General features: G+C 29.0%; 1 protein-coding gene across 2 annotated transcripts in view; it reads right to left on the bottom strand.

The window, feature by feature from the left end:
• Positions 1–18,915, bottom strand: part of LOC129981701 (dual 3',5'-cyclic-AMP and -GMP phosphodiesterase 11-like) — a 387,186-nt gene extending 368,271 nt beyond the window's left edge. For both annotated transcript variants that reach the window (XM_056092640.1, XM_056092639.1), the window contains exon 1: positions 18,705–18,915. Coding sequence is in view for 1 of the 2 variants with exons in the window: in XM_056092639.1 (XP_055948614.1) it covers positions 18,705–18,720 (16 nt within the window). In the remaining variant the exon portion in view is untranslated. The remainder of the gene's footprint in view (positions 1–18,704) is intronic.
• Between the last annotated feature and the right edge of the window lie 4,718 nt (positions 18,916–23,633).

Here is a 23,633-nt window from a genome sequence, read left to right as displayed (position 1 = left end):
CAACTGAAATCGTATCGCAAATAATAAACCATCAAACCAGAAAAGATCACTGCAAATTTGAAAAAAAATTATTGCAAAGAACAAGGGAAATCCTCCCAACTCTCGATAATTCCAAATTAACAGATGCGACAATTGAGATAAATTTGAATAAATAAATAATAGCAAATAAAATAAGGAAATGTGTTATTTTTTAAATTTTACATTGAATTTGAATAGACCTCTTTGAATTCTTAAATAGAAATAAGTACAAGATTTGTGACGTACATAAGTTATAAGTCCTTTTGCATAAAAAAAGTTCAATGTTTTACTTAAATAAACGAATTAATTTTTATTGGTACGAGAAACCCGTAATTATTATTATAAAAATGATTTTAATAATAAGTTACATTTTAAATTAGTTATTCTAACTTTCATTTTATCACATTCCTGATTTATTTTTTTTATTATAATTTTCAAACATTTCCCCCTTTCTTTTTTAAAAGATTATATAAACATGTAATATTATAAGAAACTATCAAAGGATTAAAATAATCTTATCAAATGTTCTATTATTCTTATTTGGTTTATTATATTGATTATGAATAAGATGAATGTCTATGGGGAATTTCAATAGGATTTTTCTGAGAGTTTTTCCAGTCATTCAATAATTTTTCTAATTATTGAAAACCATAGTCTAACACATCATTCATAAAAACATTATCTATTTATTTTGTGCGATGCAATTAAAAACAATTGTACTATCTGTGATAATAGCATAGCTAATATAAAAATAATAAAATGTATTCTAAAGCCGTGCTTCTTTGATTTCACGTTAGATTTTCATATCGCCTTAAAGTTGTTAATAATTAAGTTGAACAGACACCTAATTAGAATGAACAGTCCCAATGAGGAACAATTTAGACTGTTTTTCTCATATTTGCTTAAATTTTAATTATATCAGATTCCGTACTGAGTCAGATTTTTGTATGAATAACTATCTAAGATAAGATTTTTAAAAGAAAAAGAAACAAAATGCAGCCTTGTTGTTCGTCTGAAATCAAAAACAACAAAAGAAAATTTAAAATACACACAGTTATGAATGTTCAGTGTGAGGCCCTCCAGAAGCGCGAATGATAATGAAGCTTATGATTACTCATCCCGTAATTTTTCCTGCAGGCCTGATAAGAAGATTTGAAAAGATGCAGATGTACTTGTGTTTCGATACTTGAATTTTTTTCTGGGGCTACATCAAACAGCAGGTGTTTGTTCCACTCTTACTAACTGATGTTGACAAATTTGATATATATATATATATATATATATATATTCATATCTTTTCAAAATGGCACATCAAGGACATTGAAAGAGTATATGATGAGTTATCGTATCACCTTAATATCATTCGCATTATTGGAGGGTCTCATAATAAACCCTTTTAACTGCGTTGAATTCAAACTTTCAATTGTTAGTAATAACCAATGGACGACAAACTTTTTGTTTTCCTTAATAGCCGGACAAGATTTTGATATTCGATATTCATTTATAAACACACGTTAATCTCTTTATAAAAATGCTAATTTTGCTATTCAAAACTTTTGATATATATCTGCAGTAACCAAACGCCATGGATTATGTGAAAAATTTAAATTCAATTAAATGTTCTGCAACATTTCGTAGTTTTTTTTATCAGTGACCCCAAATCTTAAAAATACGAACTAGATTAAATTGTTTAAAGATTAATTTCTGAAGAGTTCTGTCTCCTAAGTTTCATTATGTGTTGAATATAATTTCTTTAATTTGATCAAAATAAATGAATCAAACTAAAGAAAAAACGCAAACGTCGCGGGAAAATATAATTGCTCTAATCTTAAATATTTAATTTTTCTTTTTTATAGAATTAACATCTTATTTTATTATCTCATTTCTCTAAATATTTTATAGATTTTGTCAAATACTCCTAATTTATTTGTTAGCAGCCCGATTTGTGAGGGTGGATTAAAGATAAGAAATTATTTTCCTTTCACCCGAAGTCTATTATTTTCCAGAAAGGCGCAACTACATCCTTGAAAGCAAATGATATTGGTGTCATTCCATGAAAATCCAAATACACGCAATCCACAAGGATTATCTATAAATTATCTTATAATTCCTAGAAAAGTTTCTTTGCTTAGTTTTGAAATATATGGCTAACAAACTATTAAATCATTTCATATATTATTTCTATCTATTCCTTATTATTTCGAAAATAAGTCTTAATTCTATATTTACCGCTCTCTCTCAGCTTGAAATCACCTCGTTTACATGATTTAGTAATCACCAGATCAGCGAAAGTAAAAATACTCCCATATTAGTTCAGCTTTCCGTGCAGAAGCAAAACCGCAGCTCGGATCGTGTCCTCGAAGACGCTCCCCGGCGAGAGATGCGTGTGACGTCATTAGCAATCCATAAAGAAAGACAGAAGGGGGGAATATTTAGTCACTGTTTGCACATTCTGTCTCGATTCGAAGCTAGACTTCCCATTAACCAGCTTTCTAATCCGGAAAGTAAAGATAGAGCCAGAAGGACGTCAGGCAGTTAATAACATGGTGATTTCTTTTCCCTTCTCCCCCATATATTTGACATTGTTAATAAAGTCTCTAAAATTGGCAGTTTAGAAGATAATATAGAGATAAGATATACCAATTCATAACTTTGACTTGTTCGTGTGGGTGGTTTGTAAATTAAAACAATTTTCTCAACAGAAATTTAAGTCAATAAATTAAATTGTGCTTGGAGTCAAAATTACTTATATAAATTTAGCTACCCAGTAGTTTCATAATTAAGTTTCATTTTCGAGGTAGAGAGCGAGTTCAAAACCCGATTCCACAGAAGATTTGATTCTATTTTTCCAAGTGCAAAATCATCCGCTGATAAGGGTTTAGCAAGAGGAAAACAGCAACCGTAGGTTAAGTACCTTGACGTCCACGATGACTAGAAATTTGAGTGGGTGTATCATCTCAAATGTTTCGTTATAGTCAAAATGTTACAGGTTTTGTCCCAAAATAGCCCTTGTTATTCTGTCAAAATTTGATACTAAAGAAATTAAAACCAACTGAAGCTATTGGATTTCCAATCGCAAATAGCAATAAGTAGCATACAAAAGCCAACGGCAGTTGTCTCCCCAAAATTTTCTCGCATACTCTCTAATGCAGGTGTTATCCTTGACAATGCTTTGCATAGCATTGAAGTACGAAATATTAATTTTGGGGATGAATTTGGCATTTTTACTGAATCTATCGTATCATTTCTGGTGATTTATTTGGCGATGAATCCCTGGCATGAGATAAATAGTATCTGAAAATAGAATTTGTATCATAGACACGGTTTTCCAAACTAATTGAAATAAGAATTTGGCACAAAACTACACTTGTAATCACAATATCACGTACTAAATTTGATATATTTAAGTCAGTGTGACTTTGAGTTATCGCGTTTGCATATTTCTAAAAATACAGACTGTCAATCCTTTTTTATATCTGACTTAAAATTTGACAGATGACTATACTATCAATGTTAATTATGTACATCGAATTTTATTTAGGTGTTTATGTATCTGTTTATTTTATGTATATTTTTATCTGTTTTATTAATTTGCAGTTATCGTGTTAAATTATATTCGAACAGCCGGATAGACAGTCTTCCTCTGAGCGAATTTAGCTCAAAATTTGATAGAAATATACAAATTTGGTATAAAGACTATGTATATATAAATTGCATCCGTTTAAGTCAAATCGTTTTTGAGTTATCTTTGTCATAGACAGACAGACGGACATTTTCCAAAAATTTGTTTTTCGAACTGAGGAAGGTCTAAAACAAGGAGATTCGTTAAAATATCGATACAAATTTGGTATAAAGTCTATATATATTGCATCCGTCTAGATCAAATCGTTTTTGAGTTATCTTTGTCACAGACAGACAGACGGACATTTTCCAAAAAATTATTTTTCGAACTGAGGGAGGTCTAAAACAAGGAGATTCGTTAAAATATCGATACAAATTTGGTATAAAGACTATGTATATATAAATTGCATACGTCTAGGACAAATCGTTTTTGAGTTATCTTTGTCACAGACAGACAGACGGTCATTTTCCAAAAATTTATTTTTCGAACTCAAGGAGATCTAAAACAAGGAGATTCGTTAAAATATCGAGTTTGAATGTTAGGACGATTACTATATTTTCTTTATACTACGTAAAAACGACGAAGTAAAAATAGGTAATGCAATTTTATTTTAATTTTATCTAACTATAACAGAAGATAAAAGCGGAAATTTACACAGAAATATGAAACCCCGGCGGCCAATTGGTTTGCTAAGACTAATATTTAGTTAAATTTTCAATTAAATATCATATGCACAACTTGGTTCTGATGGTTTCTTTAGGTTTAAATTTTGATATTCATATAACTGTTTCAGAGACTTTACATTCTTCTGTTTATTCTAATACACATTTTCCAATTTTTTTAATTTCCTTAAAATTTGAAATTTAATTTGAAAACGGAAGCGATTTATCGTCAACTAATAAAAAATGCTTTGCTGAAATCAAATTCGTACTTTCAGATATGTTGTTGCTGCTTATAACGGCACTTGTCATGGACAAGCTCGCTGACGAAGACAGCGATTTTAAGCCGAGTGAGCGTCTCTTGTTTTAGCAACGCCAACTAGGGGCAAGAGTACATCTCAGCTACTCACGCATTACATTCGCTTGCACAACCCCTTTTTACAGGAGGGCACATTCAAACATCTCACGGATAGAATAGTTGAAAAACAACAATGCTCGAACCGCGACTCGAACACTGGATGCCCAGATCACGCGCTACCCCTATGCCACGATGCGGCACTTCGAGATATGAATATAGAAAATAAAAAGTTATACAGAATTTTTTTATGTGCTACAGAATATCTTTTTAATAATTTATACAAAATTTCAAAGCATTTCCAAAATTCAGCTTTCGATTTTGCTCAAAGGTATTTAAAACAAGTAAATAACAATACTTTATTTTATTTCACTCAATAGATATACTTCTGAAAATATTATGAAGCCTAAGTTTTGCACTGTGGTCCTAAGGACTCATATTTTCAGAGATTTGTTTTTGACTGTATAAATTTTAATAAAAAAAAATAGCGTTTCAATCTTTTTTGAACAAATCTGATAGAGTTATGAAATTTTGAATATCATTTTAGAACAATCAATAATTTCATTATTTTAGGTCAATCAACCTTGGGGAAAGTCCGGGCGTTGATAGGTGTTTCTTCTTCAAGACTATCAAGAGAAATGACCATCCAATGGAGAAATTTATAATGCAATACAATTTTTTTCGCGTTTTTATAAAATAGCAATATTTAGATTTGCATAACTCACTCAGATTTAGTCCAAAAGAATATAACTTTTTTTTTGTTCAAAATTTCAATATCTCAAGAAAAGTTTATTAAATATTATTCATAGGACGGAGTGTCTGTATAAAAATTTTAAATTCGTAATTCATCAGAATATTTGTTGACTCAAAATACATTACTTTATTCAGACTATTTTTCTTGTCAGATGCATATGCCTATTATCAACGTTTATAAATTCTGCGTTGAGACCCGATTAGAGAAGACATCTTGGTATATAAAATCATCATTATCTTAATAAATCTGAATTATTGAATGAATTATACAGAAAATCACAGAAAACGTTTTCTTGTATGTTCAAATATTATGTTTAAATTTGTTGCATTTAATGCAGAAATTTGTTGAAAATCACACTTTTATTGATTTTATTGACAGGAAGACTTATCTTAATCTTTTCATTTGAGCTTTTGTCGACTTTATAAAAGCTAATTTTTCTCAGGCACTCGTAATGTGCTGAAACAAGTTAAATTTTATTTTAATTTGTATAAAATGTATTGTTCGAGAATATGCTAGAAATAGATAGAAAGAAGGAAAAAAAATCATACATTACAAAATTATGAGTATCTATATATATACATATATATTAAGATGATGTAAAAAAGTCCTCTTTTGTTGTAATAATGTAAGAAGTTATAGTAAAAAAACCGCTAAAATTTCACTTCATTTTTAATGAATTAAAATTCTAACTAAAATTAAAAAAAAAAAAACATCGAATTGAGTTGCACTTTTCCAATTTATGAACTATGTAAGATTCTAGATCAAGAAATTATTAATAGAGATAAGTTTATACTTTTCATTTTCTTTTATCGTTTTCTAGTTCAGTTCAGTTTAGTTTAGTTTAGTTATATTAACGTCCCATTGTAAAACAATATTAGGGATATTTAAGGACGGACCTCGTCATTTTGAACCGCGGTCAGATGACAAGGACGACACCTCATCTCGCACCCCTCTCTCCACACCACACCAGCTTTCATTTTATAGTATGCGAAATATATAAAGAGAGTATACTGCGATTGTCAAAAAATTTGAATGAAAAAATTAAAAGATTTTGAAGAATATCCCCTTCTTAGACCTCCCTCAGTACGAAAGACACAGATTACATTTGTCGTCATTACATTCGCATTCTTTTAAAATAAATAATTAAAAACCACAATGACTTAGATGAATTAGTATATGATCTAATTATTAAAATAGTAGCTCTATATCAGATTTTGGTTCCTTTTGGTCTGAAAAAAGCAATCATAATTTAGTTTTCCTCTCAATACTATGCTAATGTAAAGGACTCTGAAAATAAAAATCTGAACACTCGTGGTGTTCATGGCTTTGATAATGCACCATATTTTTTTTATGCTTAAGGAGGGGGATGAAATAACCACCTTATCAAGGAATATGTGGAAAACTTTAAGAGAAATAACTACTTTTGGTTTTAGTCCCTTAGCCATAATGAATTTTGATTGAGCACTTCCTGATATGTGTATCACTTAAAGGATTTCGATTATGAATTGAAGATTAAAAGTTATAAGCAATTAAGTACAAAAAAAATTGCAAAAATCCCTTTTTCGATTTAATGTACAATGCTTTATAGTCTGATAAACGTTAGTATTTTCTACAAGCTAATTAAAAAATATATTGTAATTTCCCGATGTTCCCACTTTGAGCTCGTACAAAATTTACCATTTTTTAATATTAAGTTATTTTGAGCGATGCCATTCAATTACTGGCATGCTAATATTGTTCTTCCATTTATATGCTCATAAATGGAAATACGATGTGTCATCCCAGACGCTCTTTTATTTGCAAAACAAATATAAAACGAAATATTTACTTACAGAACGTTTCATGAACAAAGTTAAACAGTATATTTAATTGCGCAATAGTGCTGTTAAAGTGTATCAAGAAAATCCATTTTCATTAATATTGCATCTAATTGATTTGGTGGAAATAATTGTCTGTTCCCTACTGAAGAGCGAATAAATTCATTTAGTCACGAGGACAACTGGGAAGTTCTGCTCAAAGAGTTAATATATTTGCAAATAAATTTTGGCATCCAATTAATAGTGCTACATCAGAATCATTAATTTTAATTGGAGCAACTGTATTTTCTGATCAATAGATCCAATATAAGACATATGAAATACGTGTTTGAAAATATTTCATCATATCCTGTTAAAGAAAAGACTTTGGTGGATAACAAAGATTTAAAATCCTTTTTACGCATATTTAATGAAAACATTTGGATATCCTATGACTAAACACTAAATGACTTATTTTTTCACTTATTAATATTAAATCCAATATGTGATGATAAGACAAGGGAGTGAGTGATATTATTAACTGCATCTAAAAAGGTAGAATAGGCAGACTTCGAAGTGGCTTTACGACTGGTATCTGAACCAAATCGTAAGGCTTGTGATGAGGTACCACAGTCGGGAAAGGAGAACTCAAGCTCAAGATTCGAAACTCAGATCCACTATAGATCTGTCGTGCATTCAGGTCAAGTCTACGTTACATCTGGCGACGTGTGTCATTCGTTCTCCTGCTGATGAGGTGGGTAAGTTTGAGAGAACAACTGCCAACTCAGATGTCATCGTTGTAAACTGATCTGGCTCATAATTAGGAGATGTCCCAAAATAACTCAGGTGTTTCTTTCAAATATATGAACAAATCATTATTCCTCAATAATATTTTATTTGGGGATTTTTAAGAGAATATGCAACAAACATGATTTATTTTTTTAGAGCTGAACAGTTAGACGGGAAGCAGTAGCTTTGGCTACTTGGAAGGCTAATAAAAAGAATAAGATGCTTTGATCTGATAAAATCTCGTCTTTGGAACCGCAAGGTTCATGAACCTAAATGTGGAGATTTCCAGCGTATACAGATCTGATACCTGATCGTTATATCTAACTCAGAAGATCATGGATTTACTCATTGATATGACGCTGCAGTTAAGAAAGAGAAAATCCAGTTGAAATGTTATCCTTTTGTTTATATGATTATCAAAATGGCGAAGTTCCTTTCAAAATAGCCCTCATGTTGGGCCAAAATAAATATACATTGGCGGATACAAGCATTTTGAGGCATCATCAATGAAGCACTTTTCGTTTTGTTGAAGAAATTTTCAACAAATTTTCATTTTTAACAAAATATTTACGATTTATTTTAGATTAATTATATTTTTAGTAATTTCGTGACTCGTGACAGCATGACATCCAAGATTGGATACTGTATTATATAAGCAGATATTAGAAGTTCTTAAATGCCTTAATAATCAAGTGCCAGGGAGCCGCATTACTGTAGTGAACACAGTTTCATCATATATACTGTGAAAACGATTCTAACCAATTGATTTGTCTATAAAGCACACGATGAGGATCACTCTTTGACAAGTCGGACTCTGCTGAAATAAACAGTCAATTTCCTTATGATCATTAGCAGTTTATTCTAAGCGGCATATACCAGTTTTATAATCGCGTGTTTACCTTCAGTCGCGAGATATTGATTGTTGAATAATGATTAAATCTTCGCAGTTGGAATCTTGGAATTTCTCCTTGGTCCCATATCTCTCCAAATCTTGAGCAATCCTGCCGGAATTGCAGCTACTTAATACGCTTCGAGCCGCTCAATGCATTTAATTCTGAATGAGATGCAGAAATGAGCAGAAATAGCAGTGATTCATTCCGGTTCTTATCTATGAGTTAGGAATGAATCAAATACATTGCAAGACTGATTAGTTTTAATTCAATGAAGTTTTACGATGAAATTAAATTCAATTTTGAAGCGGCTTTAGAAATAGAGTAAATAGATATTTTAAAAAGAATACCAATCAATTTGCCCAATTCAAAATCATCTGCATTAAATTTTCTAAAAAGATAATAACATTTGAAAGAAAGTTTACACAAAAATGAAATTGGTAATATTGAAAAGGTAATTTTTTTGTTTTTAGATTATTATAATTTTTTCAGAATAATATCCTCTAGAATTTCCTAAGGTAAAAAGGTTGAATATCAGTTAATTTCTCGTAACGTGAAACCGTTGTCGTCGAACACCTGTTTCATTTACGAATTTTTTTCCCTCCTCTTGGGCTATTGACCTGCTTTTAAGTATTATTTAAATCGCAAATAATAATCTAGTATTAAAATAAAACATGAATTAAAAGAAAAAATTAAAATGAAATCTATGATCACAAATTTCAAGTTATCATGTGAGATTATTATTATTTTTAGTTAATTATTTGTCCCCTGAGATTTTACTATTAAAGTTACAGGTTAACTTTTGGTTAATTTCTAATCCATTGTATATTTAATTATTTTTTGAACTTCGAAAAGCTGCCGGCATTCTCTCTCTCGTCTTAAATGATAAGTGTACAAAATTCAGTTGAATTTATTTAATTTAGTTATATATAAATGTTCTGGTTTAAAACAAAAACCATGACTGTTTTGGAACGGACTTAGTAATTTTGAACCATGGCCCCATGACAAGGACGACACCTGAGCTGGCCCTCTGTCTAACCCCCTCCCCTCTTCTGAATGACATTTGGGCCTGATGAATTTTACATGTTAGAGACCCACTTACACGGTGGTTCTTCAGTGGAATCGAGCATCCAAACTAGAACCCACCGGGACCAAAGCCTATATTTTACCACCAGAACATCGCGGCCCCGTTGAATTCGTTTAGAAGAAGATGGGGAGCTACATACATACATATATGCATACATGACCACAATCACTTATATTTAAATCAAGATGGTTGAATTCCAGTTACAGCAGTAAATCTAATTCCAATAGTTAAATGACTTTTTATGATATGTTTTGTGACAAATCATACAATTCAAACACTCGAAAAACACGATATCTTCATTATATATATATATATATATATATATATATATATATATATATATATATATATATATATATATATATATATATATATATATTGAATGTTTTGAAGGAATAAAATTTATTTTTAGTGTAATTCAAACATAAGCACCGGAAATGACTCTTAAGTGTATGTTAGAGAGAAGTGATGAAATTAATGCAATCGAAATTGAAATTCGATATGCATTTCATTATTTGAACCATGAAAGAAATATCTTGCAAAACCAGCATCAAAGACCAAATTTGTTTCTTATTTTATTTCTACAATGGTTAACGAACCGTGAAGCAGGAGAATCCGCGCAATAGGAGAAACCGGTATAATTGCTTGGTATTTCATTTCAGAAATCACATAATTGGTGATTTAAGTTTCGAAATCTTATCGAATTGAAAGCAACTTTGTGATATGTCAACGCATTCCTCTTTTTATTGCACTAATATATATTACTTGATGGTGAAATACATGCTAGAAAAAAAACCATAGAAAATTTTTATTTTTATTTTGAAGTTAATTAGTTTTTATATTATTTTTAAAATTAATTCTAAATTATACGCAAAAGACAATGTGTTACAGAAATTGTATTTAATATCGTAGCAATGTACATAAATATAAACACAGCGCTAAAATCGAATAAAGAATCGAAAGTATTCCTATGATATTTACTTAAAATATGTTTAATTTTTTTTAAAAAAATTAGAAAAATATAATAATTAATAAATATATTAAGTATAAAAACATTTTTTCAATTATTCGTATTAACAGAAAAATAATTTCTAAAATTTTAAAGTGATGAACGCAATACTTTTTAGGCAATAATGTATTTCTATAGAGAAAATAATTTAAAATGTTTAGTAATTTTTAATTAAATAATCCAATCAAAATTTAAAATAATTATCAAAATTAAATAATCTAATTATTTTTTTAAAATTTTTCCTAATCGGTATATTTTATCCAAGAATTAATTGCATGCTAAATTTGGCAGCTCCAGATCCAAGCACTTAAACGACGACCTGTAAAGCATTTTCAACGATTTTTGATTCAGCATATCGCAATTTATAGAAAATATTATAAAACTTACCATATCATAACATATTATAAAAACATATATTAGAACACATAAAAATTACCATGTAAAAAAATAACTTCCTCATATTATATATAACGAACGGTTTTTCTATATTAACACGATTCTAAATAACATTCGTGCACATTGAAGCGTTCTAATTTTCTAAAAATAAAATTCCTCATGAAAACAAGTTTGAATTTCTTATTCTTAACACAGTGAATTTTAAGATTTTCTATACAGAAAAAAGTATTTCAACTTAGAAATGGGTAATTTCTTCTTGGAACTTTCAGTTGATGGAAAAAAACTTTTTTTTTTCAATTGTGTTTTTAAATTGGAAATGCAAATCCTTTATCGATCCGCCAGGAGATTTTAGCGGTAATATTCATTTTTTTAACTTTTATTTTGGCATTTCGTATTTTCGCTTCAGGGTGATTTAAATTTGATATCATTTAAAAACCTAAGCAGCTTTTACCTACCTTGCAAAAGCCACTTACCTCAACTGCTGAGGGGAAAAATTTCAATGTCAAAAACATCTGCAGTTCCTTTTACCTTAAATGGAATCATAGATTCATTACCAGGAGCTTTCTTCCCCAATTTACAAGATTTTAATTTATGTCTATTAACTTTTTAAGGGAGTAGGGGTATGTTTCAGAACACGATATTTTAAAATTTCGAGCTTTTATAAAATCACATTTTTTTTTCTCTTCACATATTTTTTCTATTTTCTTGCCGATTTTCCAAAGACAAACTAATGCAAGACTTTAAATTTGATATCATTTAAAAACCTTTGCAGCTTTTATGTTTTCGCTAATTCAAAAAAATTCGCCTGGGCATCGTTGAAAGATCAAACTGCTAAACTTGGGATGAATATTGCTCTTTTTCTCTTCGTTTAGTAACAATAACCTTTTTTTTTTAATCGCCACCTAGCTGGATTGTGATTGTAGTCCTAATTTGGAAAAGAAATGCTTAAAACCGATGTGATTTTTGGTAAGTTGTGTGTTGTACGTAGTAAGCAAGTAATTGAGTTTGCACTCTCTTTTTCATCTTTCTATTAATGTAAGCCAGAAGATAAAATAATTTATTTCATTGAAGCTGAAATTGCGATCTCTCCTGCTAATTGGAAAACTTCAAGAGTACTTGTTACCGTTTTACCATAGAACTAGGCCATTCAATAAATAGGACATCCCCTCTCGTAATGGAGGATGAGAAGCTTCCGGTATGGTGGTTGGTTCTCACCACCCTATATGGTACAGAAAAAATATGGGAGTCTGGCTCCTCCCATTGATGACGGGACGTACTTCCCATGGAAGGATTGCGCCGTGGCTGGTGATGGCCCTTAGGATTCAACCAAAGATCTCGCGGTCCTGTCATTCAGAAGTTTCCGTGTGCCTTCGGGCAGGTCGGAGTAGCCATTTTGAGGTTTAACAAACATAACTTATTATGCTTACTTATGCTTATGAACTTATTACTTATTATCGTTCCATGGAATATTCTAACATCACGCCAATGGGTCAAAAATTTAGATTAAAAAAATGGCCCTTGAGTAAAATGATCAAATTTAAAAAAATGGTTGATTCAAGTAATTTTAATGCATTTAAAATTTTAGGCAAGTATTTGTTTTGTAGGTTGTTTTTTTCTTTCTTCCCTCTATATTTTGAACGTTAACTAGCATTTAGAGGATACTGATCGAATATCATTTCGATAATAACCAACACTAATTAATCTAAAGATGTTGGCTGCTTTTAAATCAAAAGTAAAAACTTTCTTTCAGCTTTAAGGCAACTCGGGACCTATAGGTAAAAAATTATTCTTGATCAGTTAAATCTGTGAGCTTCTATGAGCAAAGGTAATAAAAATAATTAAAGTAAGATGGAAATTCTTTAACCCTCACATTCTCTCTCTTATTTTGAACGCAATTTTTCTCCAACTGAATAAAAAAACTGCGATATTATTCCAGTGTAATTAATATTTGTTTAGTATCTCGCTTGTATTTATAGTTAAAAAAGACAATAAAGCATTAATCAAGGAACAATAAAAATCGGTTTAGTTCAATTAAATTTATTTGGAAAGTTTTAGTTGTTTCAAGAAATCTACAGCAGAATTGTTATCTGATCTCCTTAATTCTGATACTTTGTCTGATTTAAGGAGCCTTTTGATCTGTTTTCTTAGATAACCTCCTAACTTTATCCTTACTAATACTGAAAAATAATGAAAAAAGAGCATTTTTGTTATTTTGTTTGAAGAAATGAGCATTACTTATATTAATATGGAATAATTGTTGAAATTCCACATATGAAATTTCAATGAGCAAATCACGTCAAACAATGACGGAAAGAAAAAAAAGTACAACAGCTAGCACATAAAGAACCTCTATTCATTATTTTTTAATCCTAGCTCTCTTGTTTCCTAAGAAAATTATTGAGCACCAGCAGAGGTCAAACGTGGAACAACGCTACCTACACTAAATTTTTTCAGAAAAAAATATAGAGATACGCATTTTATTATTGCTTTTATTGCATTATAATCCGTAAGATAGGAAGGATTTGTATAAAATAAAAGCTAATTATAAGAACAGCTAACAATCAGATGCACTTGTCCTTTCTCAAACAATTTGAAGAAAAGAGAGAGAGAGAGAAAAAAAAATGAACATGCTATAAAACAGGAATAATGGAACTTCAGATTCTGAGATGCAAAATATCTGTAGATAACAGATTATGAAATTTTCGCCAGTAAAATAGAGATCAGCATATTATGAAACAAAACAGGTTAATCTAATTGAGGTTAATTAAAGGGTTAACGAGTTCATTTAAGATGCTTTTGGTCGTTTTTAGAGTATTAGCCGCCTTTGGCGACCATCTTGTTTACCCAGATTACTAACCTCTTAAATAATTCATATGGGATGCTTAAAAAAAACTTCATAAGGTTATTCGATACGACCGAAAATTGAATGAATCTGCTTCATTTGTTATAGATGCAAATTAAAAAGTGTTTATGCTAAGAATTAAAAGCAGGAAAAGTAGAAGAGCAAACTCTACCTCGGAGTTATTATACGAAGAAAGCAATTTTTTTTTTCATATCGTAACATTAACACTGGCAGAAGCTAGGAAATGATATTTTTTATAGAAGAATTTGAACTTTGTCATAATACAATACACAATGTTACAGAATGTGTAGCGAAATAAATTTAAAATATTGATTATAAAAATTATACAGAAAGGAATTTAATGTCATTGAAAATATATTTTGTTTCTGATTTATAAGTAAACAAAAAAGCCATTTTTGTGAGATAATAATTTTTGATTACAATTTATCAGTTTCCATAAGTAAAACAAAGAGATTACCCATTTGGTAACGGTTACGCATATTTTTGCTCTCATTTAAACTTTCTGTTTGATGTCTATCTCTCGATTTCTTTTACATTTACAACCTCTGATTGAAAGCAGTTTTTTGTGATACAGTAAATATTCTCCAAGGAATTTCTAATAATATTTCATAACTCCATTGATTAGAAAAGCGTTAAATTAAATGTAGCTATAAAAACTTTGAGTGAATGAATCTGAAACGTTTCATAGAGATTTATTTAAATTTGACCGTTGCCATTCGAAAATAAGTAATAAGATCCATTTCTGTGTCACGCATATAAACATTTTATATGTAAAGATATTTATGGATATAAATCAAGAAAGTTTTTTGAATACATCCCTTCTTATTTCCAGACAGTCCTATTTTTCATCAAGGAAAGAAATTTAAAAACTTTTCAAGGATTTTTCAGAACCTTTTTCAGAAAACTTGAACACCATAAAAGTATATATATTAAACAAAAAAACGTAAATGATAAATTTAATTCAAATATTTTCATATTAAAGTTAAATGTATCATATTTTTTGCTTGCCATGAATAGATGGTTAAATTAAGAGCACTAACCTATATTCATCCTTCAGTTAATCAATCAATAGTGCTGTTGTTGTTGTTTCTTATGGCACTTGCCATGGACAAGCCCGCTGTTACGAAGACAGCGATTTTAAGCCGGTGGGGGAGCGTCTCTTGTTTTTATAGTAGCGCCAACTAGGGACATGAGTACGACTTTGCTACTCACGCATCACTCATTCTCTTGCACAACCCTTTTTTACACTCACACATAGAACAACGGAAGAGCAACCATGCCCAAACCGGGACTCGAAACCAGGACGCCCAGAGCAGGAGGAAGACGCGCTACCACTATGCCAGGACGCCGGCATCAACCAATAGTTACATTTCAAAGTTAGATTTTAGATCATAATAATAGGACACAGTACAATTGGATGCCTACTACTATATGCTAATTTCACTCAACTATTAGGTGCTCACTTTATCAACACATTCATAATATCGAGGCAAAACCAAGTCGCAAATTGGTTTCCCCTTCCATTCCAAAGAATGACTGTATGTTTCCGCATGTATTTTTTGAGGACTTTTCAAAGACCTAGCAAAGAATGAATCAATTTACTAGGATTAAGTAATGCTAAGTAAAATTCAATTAGTTTTGAAAGATTATCAAAGACACTGGGAACACTGCCTCATTAAAACAGTCTCCTTATGAAGAAATAAATGATTAAAGAAAGGAAAAAGAATCCCTATTCTTTTAGTCAGTAAGAATATACATTTTCACTTAAATAACAAAATATATCAAAATGTATTACCTTAACTAAATAAAATTCAAGAGGTTTCAAACATTTTCAAGGACACTGGGAACCTTACCACATTATAAAACGGTTCTCCTTATGAAGAAAGGAATGATTAATAAGAAAAGAAAAAAAGTCCCCGAATCTTTTATTATGTAAGATTAAGAATTTTCACTTAGATATCAAAGTACATATTCTTGACTAAGTAAAATTTGAGGTGTTTTCAAAGATTTTCAAGGACCATGGGAACCTTGTCACATTATATATAGTCTCATTATAAAGAAATGAATGATTAAAAAGAAGGGAAAAATTTCCGATTTTTTAGCAATTACTCTATCAGAGTATAATAATTGCTAAAAATTCAGCATCTTGATACAAATAATTCATCAGTCAGTTTTTTAATCCAAATTACTTATATTACATGTGCATTTATATTTTGTTTAATAAAATTATTCAAAATGTGTTTGAAAAGGATTTAACCCCTTCACTGTTTAATTTTCTTTACAATCTAATAAGATGGCACCTATTATTTTGGAAACATTTTCTTATTTTGATTCAAATGGAAATACATTGAATATTTGACATCTATGTATTCGAAGTAATTTTAATATTGAATTATAATCGTTATGAATGGTTTATATTTTGCTTACAACTATTAAAATTTGATAATACGATGCACGTATGGCACTCGGGCAAAACAGTTAAGCGGTTATTTCAAGGAATTCGTTCTTAGATGCATCGAAATACAAATGTCATTCACTGTCAACTTTAATTGTCATCAACTGAAACCCTAAAATAGTGATATGCGGCCTACTTGGAAGTGATAATCTTAGCTTTTTTAAAAATAACTTCTACGTCTCTTGCCAGTATTTTTTAAATTTAATATATTATTTATGCATGAAGTCGATAACATTACGAAATTTTTACTCCAACTTAAGAAGAAACTATATTTCATATTTTGCATGTTTTTGTACAAAAGATAGATGATGATGAATTAAATAATATATATAAAGCATAAATATATCTCTCTATTAATTGTTTATGTATTATGAAAATGCCTTAATCGATGTAGAGGTAGTAATTTATTTAATAAATAAACAGGAGAATAAAAGTGATTCATTTCCTGTTTCAAAAGCAAACGATTTTCTTGCTGGTTTATCATTTTACTAAGATTTTTGGTGGCAATGAGGTTTTATTCACGGAATTCTGTTATGTGAAAATTTTTAATTGGAATTTTCACATCTAATTTTGAAATAGCAGAATTTAATTTTTAAGTTTCAAAAATGAAAAAATAAACGTATTTGATCATTTTTACGATGAACGAAATACACTCTTTAATAATTTGATTTACAATCAATATTTAAAACGTGGTGTAAAGAAAAATTTAGCGTACCATGTTTGCTCTGACATTTGCATTGTGAATGAGTATTTAGAAAAGTTCTGGAAGAATATTTAGAAAATTTATCATAAATTTTTTGTTCACAAGTTTGTAATTTGTTCGCACTGATTGTCATTTTTAAGTTAAAACTAATTTGCAAACGAATTTTTCAAGATCGTTTGATTTTAATTAATGTTTCGCCATTTCGCTTATAATCTTCTAAACTTGCAGCTGTTCGTTATTGTATTCTTTAGTACAAATAAAACAAAAGAGTTTTGGTATACTGATGATAATAAAGGCATAAAGTCAAATTATATTCAAATTAAAATGGTGAAAAATCAGAATTATTTTATTCTGGTTCCAAATTCGTTAACAGTGAAAAAATAGTAAAAAAATGTTATTAAGCATCAAAATTACTATGAACAAGAAAACTCTATCATATGAAAAGAATAATCAAACCCCGGTTTTAAAACTAGGTCATTTTTAGTATTAAATCGATTATATATCGATGGCAAGGACTAAAAAATTTAATTCCTTTATGATATTATAAGTGTGGTAGTGAAAAATAAATACTTACCGAAACAATTCAATCATTTAATAAAAAATTATAATATTTCAAATTAAAACTATTAAATATTAATTTGCATATATCCATCTATCCAGTTGATAAAAAATTAACACGTTTCATTCGAAGCTGGATTCTTTTAAATAAGAAAAATTACATATATTTATTTTTTTTATCGTGAATGGATCTAGTAAAAAATAATGTAATCGAATTGTTACTATTTATTATATTATATTACTATATGTATACCATTATCAATTACAGCAAATTGATAAAGGTTTCGAATTCCATTCCATAATTAAAAAAGAAAGTAATATATAGAAAAAAATGTAAGCAAATTATATATATTTATATATATAACGGTGGAAACTGGGAAAAAACTTCTTTCCCCCTTTTTTACCGTTTATACTTCAATTCCCATTTCTTTTTTCCGAGAAAGAAGTACTTTCAAACGAAATGCGAATTCGACTTCCCTTGTTTTTCTCTTCAAAATTCAAATGATCCGCCTGACAACATGTGTAAAAATCCTCACCAGTTAAATGCTTTTTTATGCTTATCAAGCATCCATATTCAACAACCAGAACTGAAGAACACACACGAACTTGGACTGAACAGAATACCAATAGGTCACTTAAGCCTTGCGCACGAACGAACAAAAATCTCAAAACAAAAAGTATTATGATGGATGAAATTTCATGAATCGAAAAGGGGGGAAAAAAACAAGAACTTTTTTTTTATGTACTCACGTGGAACACGGCGCATATTCAGTCACCTAGTCCAGTAAAATTTATAGTCTGTCTTCCTGAGCGCGTGCAGCTTTTTTTTTTCTCCCTTGTTGATATTTTATATTTCTTGTATAAAAAATTCGCAATAATTTTTTTTTTCTTTTTTTATTTCACCTGAAACAGTTCAAGCACCCGATTGTGGTAGACAAAACGCACATTGTGCGCGGAAACCGAATCTAACCGTTTTGTTGGCAAAGCATCAACAGAGAACGTTTTGCGCTTGGAAAGCATGCCAACATAAAATCGGTTTGGCGCGAAAAGCTCCCGCCAAGCGGTGAGATATTATGTTTTGAGTCAATGACATTTTCAGCTGGCGATTTCAGGTGAACTCGCAACGTGGAGCCGAAAGATTTGGGAACGGAGTATAGGCAAAAATAAATAAACAATGGAACGATTCGTGATTAAAAAGGAAAAATCATGCAACATTTTTTTCTCATAATGTCGGAATATTGATTTTTCTGCAAGGCTTTGCTTTGTTTATAAATTTAAATAAAACCAAACGATTTCTTAATAAATAATTAATAAAATAAGAATAATAAAATGGTCTCATTATATCTATTTCGTTTTAACAAATCAGTCTCTTTTATAATGCATCAAATATTGCTTAAGTATAGATTTTCTAAATTAAATAGTAAATCAATCACTCATATAAAAGCAACTGACTAAAAACAAGGAAAAAAAATTAAAAATATGTTTTAAAATATTAAAAGACTGATGAAAAATATCAAAAACATTACTTTCGTCAAAATCTAGTTTCAGAGATACCAACGATATCCCTAACTAAAATTTAAGAGAATTTACAATTCTGAATATTGCTCTAAAGCGGGGCATTAAATTGGTGAAAAAAAGGGAAAATTAAATCGATTGGAATTGGGCATCTATATTATCCAAAGATCTCAAATGAGAAGGCATGAATGCAATGTTTCGTTGAATAAGTGACACATTTCTTTATTTATTACTTATAAAGTTTTATGGAATTCAAATGAATGAAATACGATGTTAACAAAATAAATAAAAAAAATTGAAATTAAAAATAAAAAGAATACGCTAATTGCAATACTTAGGTAATAACTTCTTTTGAACATGGAATAAAAACATGATACATTTTATCATAAAGAAATATTGAAAGCTGAACTTTTTAAGAATAAAATAGAATTCTATGAAATAAATTTGTAATTAAATTTCAGAAACCATTTCAGTGTAGATTTATTCAAAATTAATATTGCATTAAAAGCAAATCTACTGTTCTATGTAATGACAGCGCTCCAGTTTTTCATAGAAACACGTATTCATTTAAAATTTGAAATAGTGAGCTCAACACCCTCTTAAAAATTCTTTTAATTAAGCCTTTATATTTAACCTTATTTTTAATTTTAGTTATTTTTAATTAATGCATAAAAAATGAAATATATATGATAATGGAAGCATAAAAGCTGGAAATAATGATCAATTCTAAGAAAATATTTATCATTGGATATTTTTTGTTATACAATATGAAACTGATATTCGTGCTTTATAATTTAACATTTATTTACTAAAAGACACTAGTTGCTACCATCAATACAGATGTAAATAAACTGATTAAAATGAATGCAGGTACTTAGACTTTACATTCGATTACTTCATCATTTTTGAATATTTATTTAGCGAAGTGTAATTCTTTGATACAAGGTATTAGGAGATTCCTAAATCCTCTGTATCAGATTCCAAAATTAGAAAAATTATATTGATAAAATTATAAATAAAAAAGATTTTTTAATTAATCTTTTATATCATATTATCTAGCTGGTCCTTTCCGTTACTCTTTCATCTTTTTTGCTCTTTATTACTTCAAGTTTTTAATTATTATCAATTATTAAGGCTATATTTATACGTTTTTATATAAATGCCGATTTAGGGTTAAGAAAAAAAAAGTTTCCACAAATGATGGATAAATGGTTAAACTAAAAAGAAACTTTTAATACTTTTGCTAAAAATTGGACCGAAAATTCATATGAAAAGATTTTTTTGTTCAATAAAACTTCCGCAAAAATAAGGAAAAAATGTAAAAATAGACAATGGGGACTTCTTAATATAATTGCTGATACAGTAGACTCCCGATTATCCGCGGGCGGGTAATCCGCGGTGCGGATTATCCGCGCCTGCCGCACAAAGTTTTTTTTTTTTTTGACTGATTTTTTCAAAAAGGTGCAGTTTTACATTTATGCTTTTGTAATTAAATACATTACAGTATTAAAACAGTACATATGTATTAATTTTTCTGTGCATCCTTAACGCCTCTCGTAAATACAAAGCACTTTTCTGTTTTCATTAACAAAATGCAATTTAGGTTCGTTTTGAGTGATATACTAAAATATTAAGCGTTAGTTAAACATTTCCTGCTGTTTATTTTACGTTTTATTGTACATAAAACGATTTTTCAAAGTTGAAATGACTGTTTTCTTTTTTGCTATACCCGTTTTTAGCTTTTTTCGGATTATCCGCGATTTTTGTTATCCGCGGCGGCCGCGCCACCCAATTCCGCGGATAATCGGGAGTGTACTGTATATGGTAAATTGAAAAGGATTTTTTAATACTTTTGCTAAAAATTGCACCAAAAATTTAGGCGAAAGAAATTTTTTAAATAAAATTTCACAAAACTAGTGGAGGATGGAGGAGTCTAAAAACAGACAGTTGAGACTTCTTGGTATAAATGCTGATTTTTTTAAAGATATTTTTAATAAAATTTTGCATGCATTTAGGTATAAAAATAATTTAACTGATACAGAAAGATGATGTTCATTCATTCATTGTTCAGAATATTGTGAACAATATTTATTTATTTTTAAATATCCATCTATACATTTAAAGTCCACAAAATATGATATATGTAATCTGTTATATCACTGAAATAATTAGAATTATAGCTATAGAATAGTATAACTGTTTATTAAATATTTATTACTTAGAAACTAATTTCAAATTTGCCATTCTTCTACAGTAATTTTGGAGTATAAAATTTTGCAAGAAATATTTTATTATCTCTTAAAATTTAAAATTTTGCCATTTCAAAGATATTGATTCCATTTTTGTACAATACTTTTTTTCAATTTTTATAATTATTTTTAATTCCATTATTTTATTCGTTGAAAACTAAGCAAGAATTTAGCAAGCAAATGAAATAAAAGCACACCGAGAGAAGCCAATTCATCTTGTGAGAAATAACTCATGTTTCATCTGCCAATACTAATATTTCCCATAGAAATTTCATTGAAATTTATTCTGAAAAATTTTACAATAATATAAATTTAAAATTTTACCTTTATATAGATACCAAATTTTATTTTCCGTGAAATTTTTCTTTCAATTGTTGTTAATTCTTTAGAAAACTTAAAGCAGATACTTTTGAAATAAGAAAATTTGTAAGTCCCCCTTTGGTGGGTAACGTTAAAAATTTGAACCATCAATATTTTTCACTATCTATCACTATTTTTTAAAGAAAAAATATTCTCTTTTTATTTTAATGTTTATATTTTGAAATCATTTGACAAAATAAACATAGATCCTTCGTTCAAGTAGAAAAAGTATAGCTTTTGCGAGGAAACGAAACAGATGTTTAACGACAGCACGGGTTATGAGAACTAACCAAAAATGTGTCTCTTTTTCTACAAAAACATTGGTAAGAAATCTTCCAAAATTATATTTTGGCACCATCTTAAAATTCAAAATCTTATCTTTTCAACGGCATCAATTTTATTTTTGTACAACTTTTTCAATCGATATTAGCTTTTTTCAAAGAAATTAGAGCAGGTGATACTGGAATTAGGAAATCTGTAGATACTCCTTTGTATCTACTACTTGTTAAGACTTTGAACTATTCTTCCACTGTTTTACAGGAAAAGAAATCTTTTCCTGTAAAACAGTGGATCAGATACAGAGGAATAGCTATTGTCAGAATCCAAGAGCAAAATTGTAAGAGAAAATTTTAGAAGTAGAAGCGAATTAGAATTTGTATCTTGAAAATGAGTGATCTATTTTAATTTCAAGTTATTTTGTTAATGAAAAATTAATTATTTAATTAATTGCCTCTCAAGATGATCATTAGAACTTCCTTACTTTTAAGCATTTGTGAATAAAATTTTCAATATTAAAATAGTAAATATTTCAAACTTTTAGAGAAAATGATAATAATAAGTAAATATTTCAAACTAATATAGAAAATAATTTGGCAATAGTTTTTAAAAACCGTGCGATTCTATGATATTTTTGCTAGTTAAATATTTATTAAATATTAATTTTCATTATCTTTTAATTTTAAATAAAAATATTAAAAGGATTTGTAATATTAATACTGCAAAGAGATGGATATTTTATTTCAAATAGGCAAATATGGTATCGAAAAAAGGCAAAACTGTAGATAATAGAATTGTTATAATATTTTATAAAAAAGAAGTTTTTACGTTAAAAGAATTATACGTGAAAGGGTTTTAATGCCGGTGACTCATGGGATATCTTCAAATATTGAATAGAATTATAAAAGTGCGTTTTCAGGATTATTTATACAAATACTTTTACTACATTAAATTTAATGTTATTTATTTACTTACTTAATTTAGAAATAAAATAAATCTTTAACACAAGATTCATTTTTTTTCTATTTTAAAATCAATGTTTGAGAAAAAGTAACTACTACATTATAGTAAAGTAACTACTATATCATAAATAAAAAAGAATTATCTAGCACCTTTATTGAACAGTTTCAAATAACTCTGTTATTAAAAAAATCAATCACAAGTAAGCGCAGATTTCCGATTTTTTCAATAATTTATTCAAAGCTGTCAAATATCGATCTAGCTGATGAAATTATCAATTTGCCAATAAAATTTCATCATTTTAAGGGCAATGATAACG

This window comes from Argiope bruennichi, chromosome 8 (assembly GCF_947563725.1).
Source record: "Argiope bruennichi chromosome 8, qqArgBrue1.1, whole genome shotgun sequence".
Classification (NCBI taxonomy): domain Eukaryota; kingdom Metazoa; phylum Arthropoda; class Arachnida; order Araneae; family Araneidae; genus Argiope; species Argiope bruennichi.
This window is presented reverse-complemented; position numbering and strand designations above follow the sequence as displayed.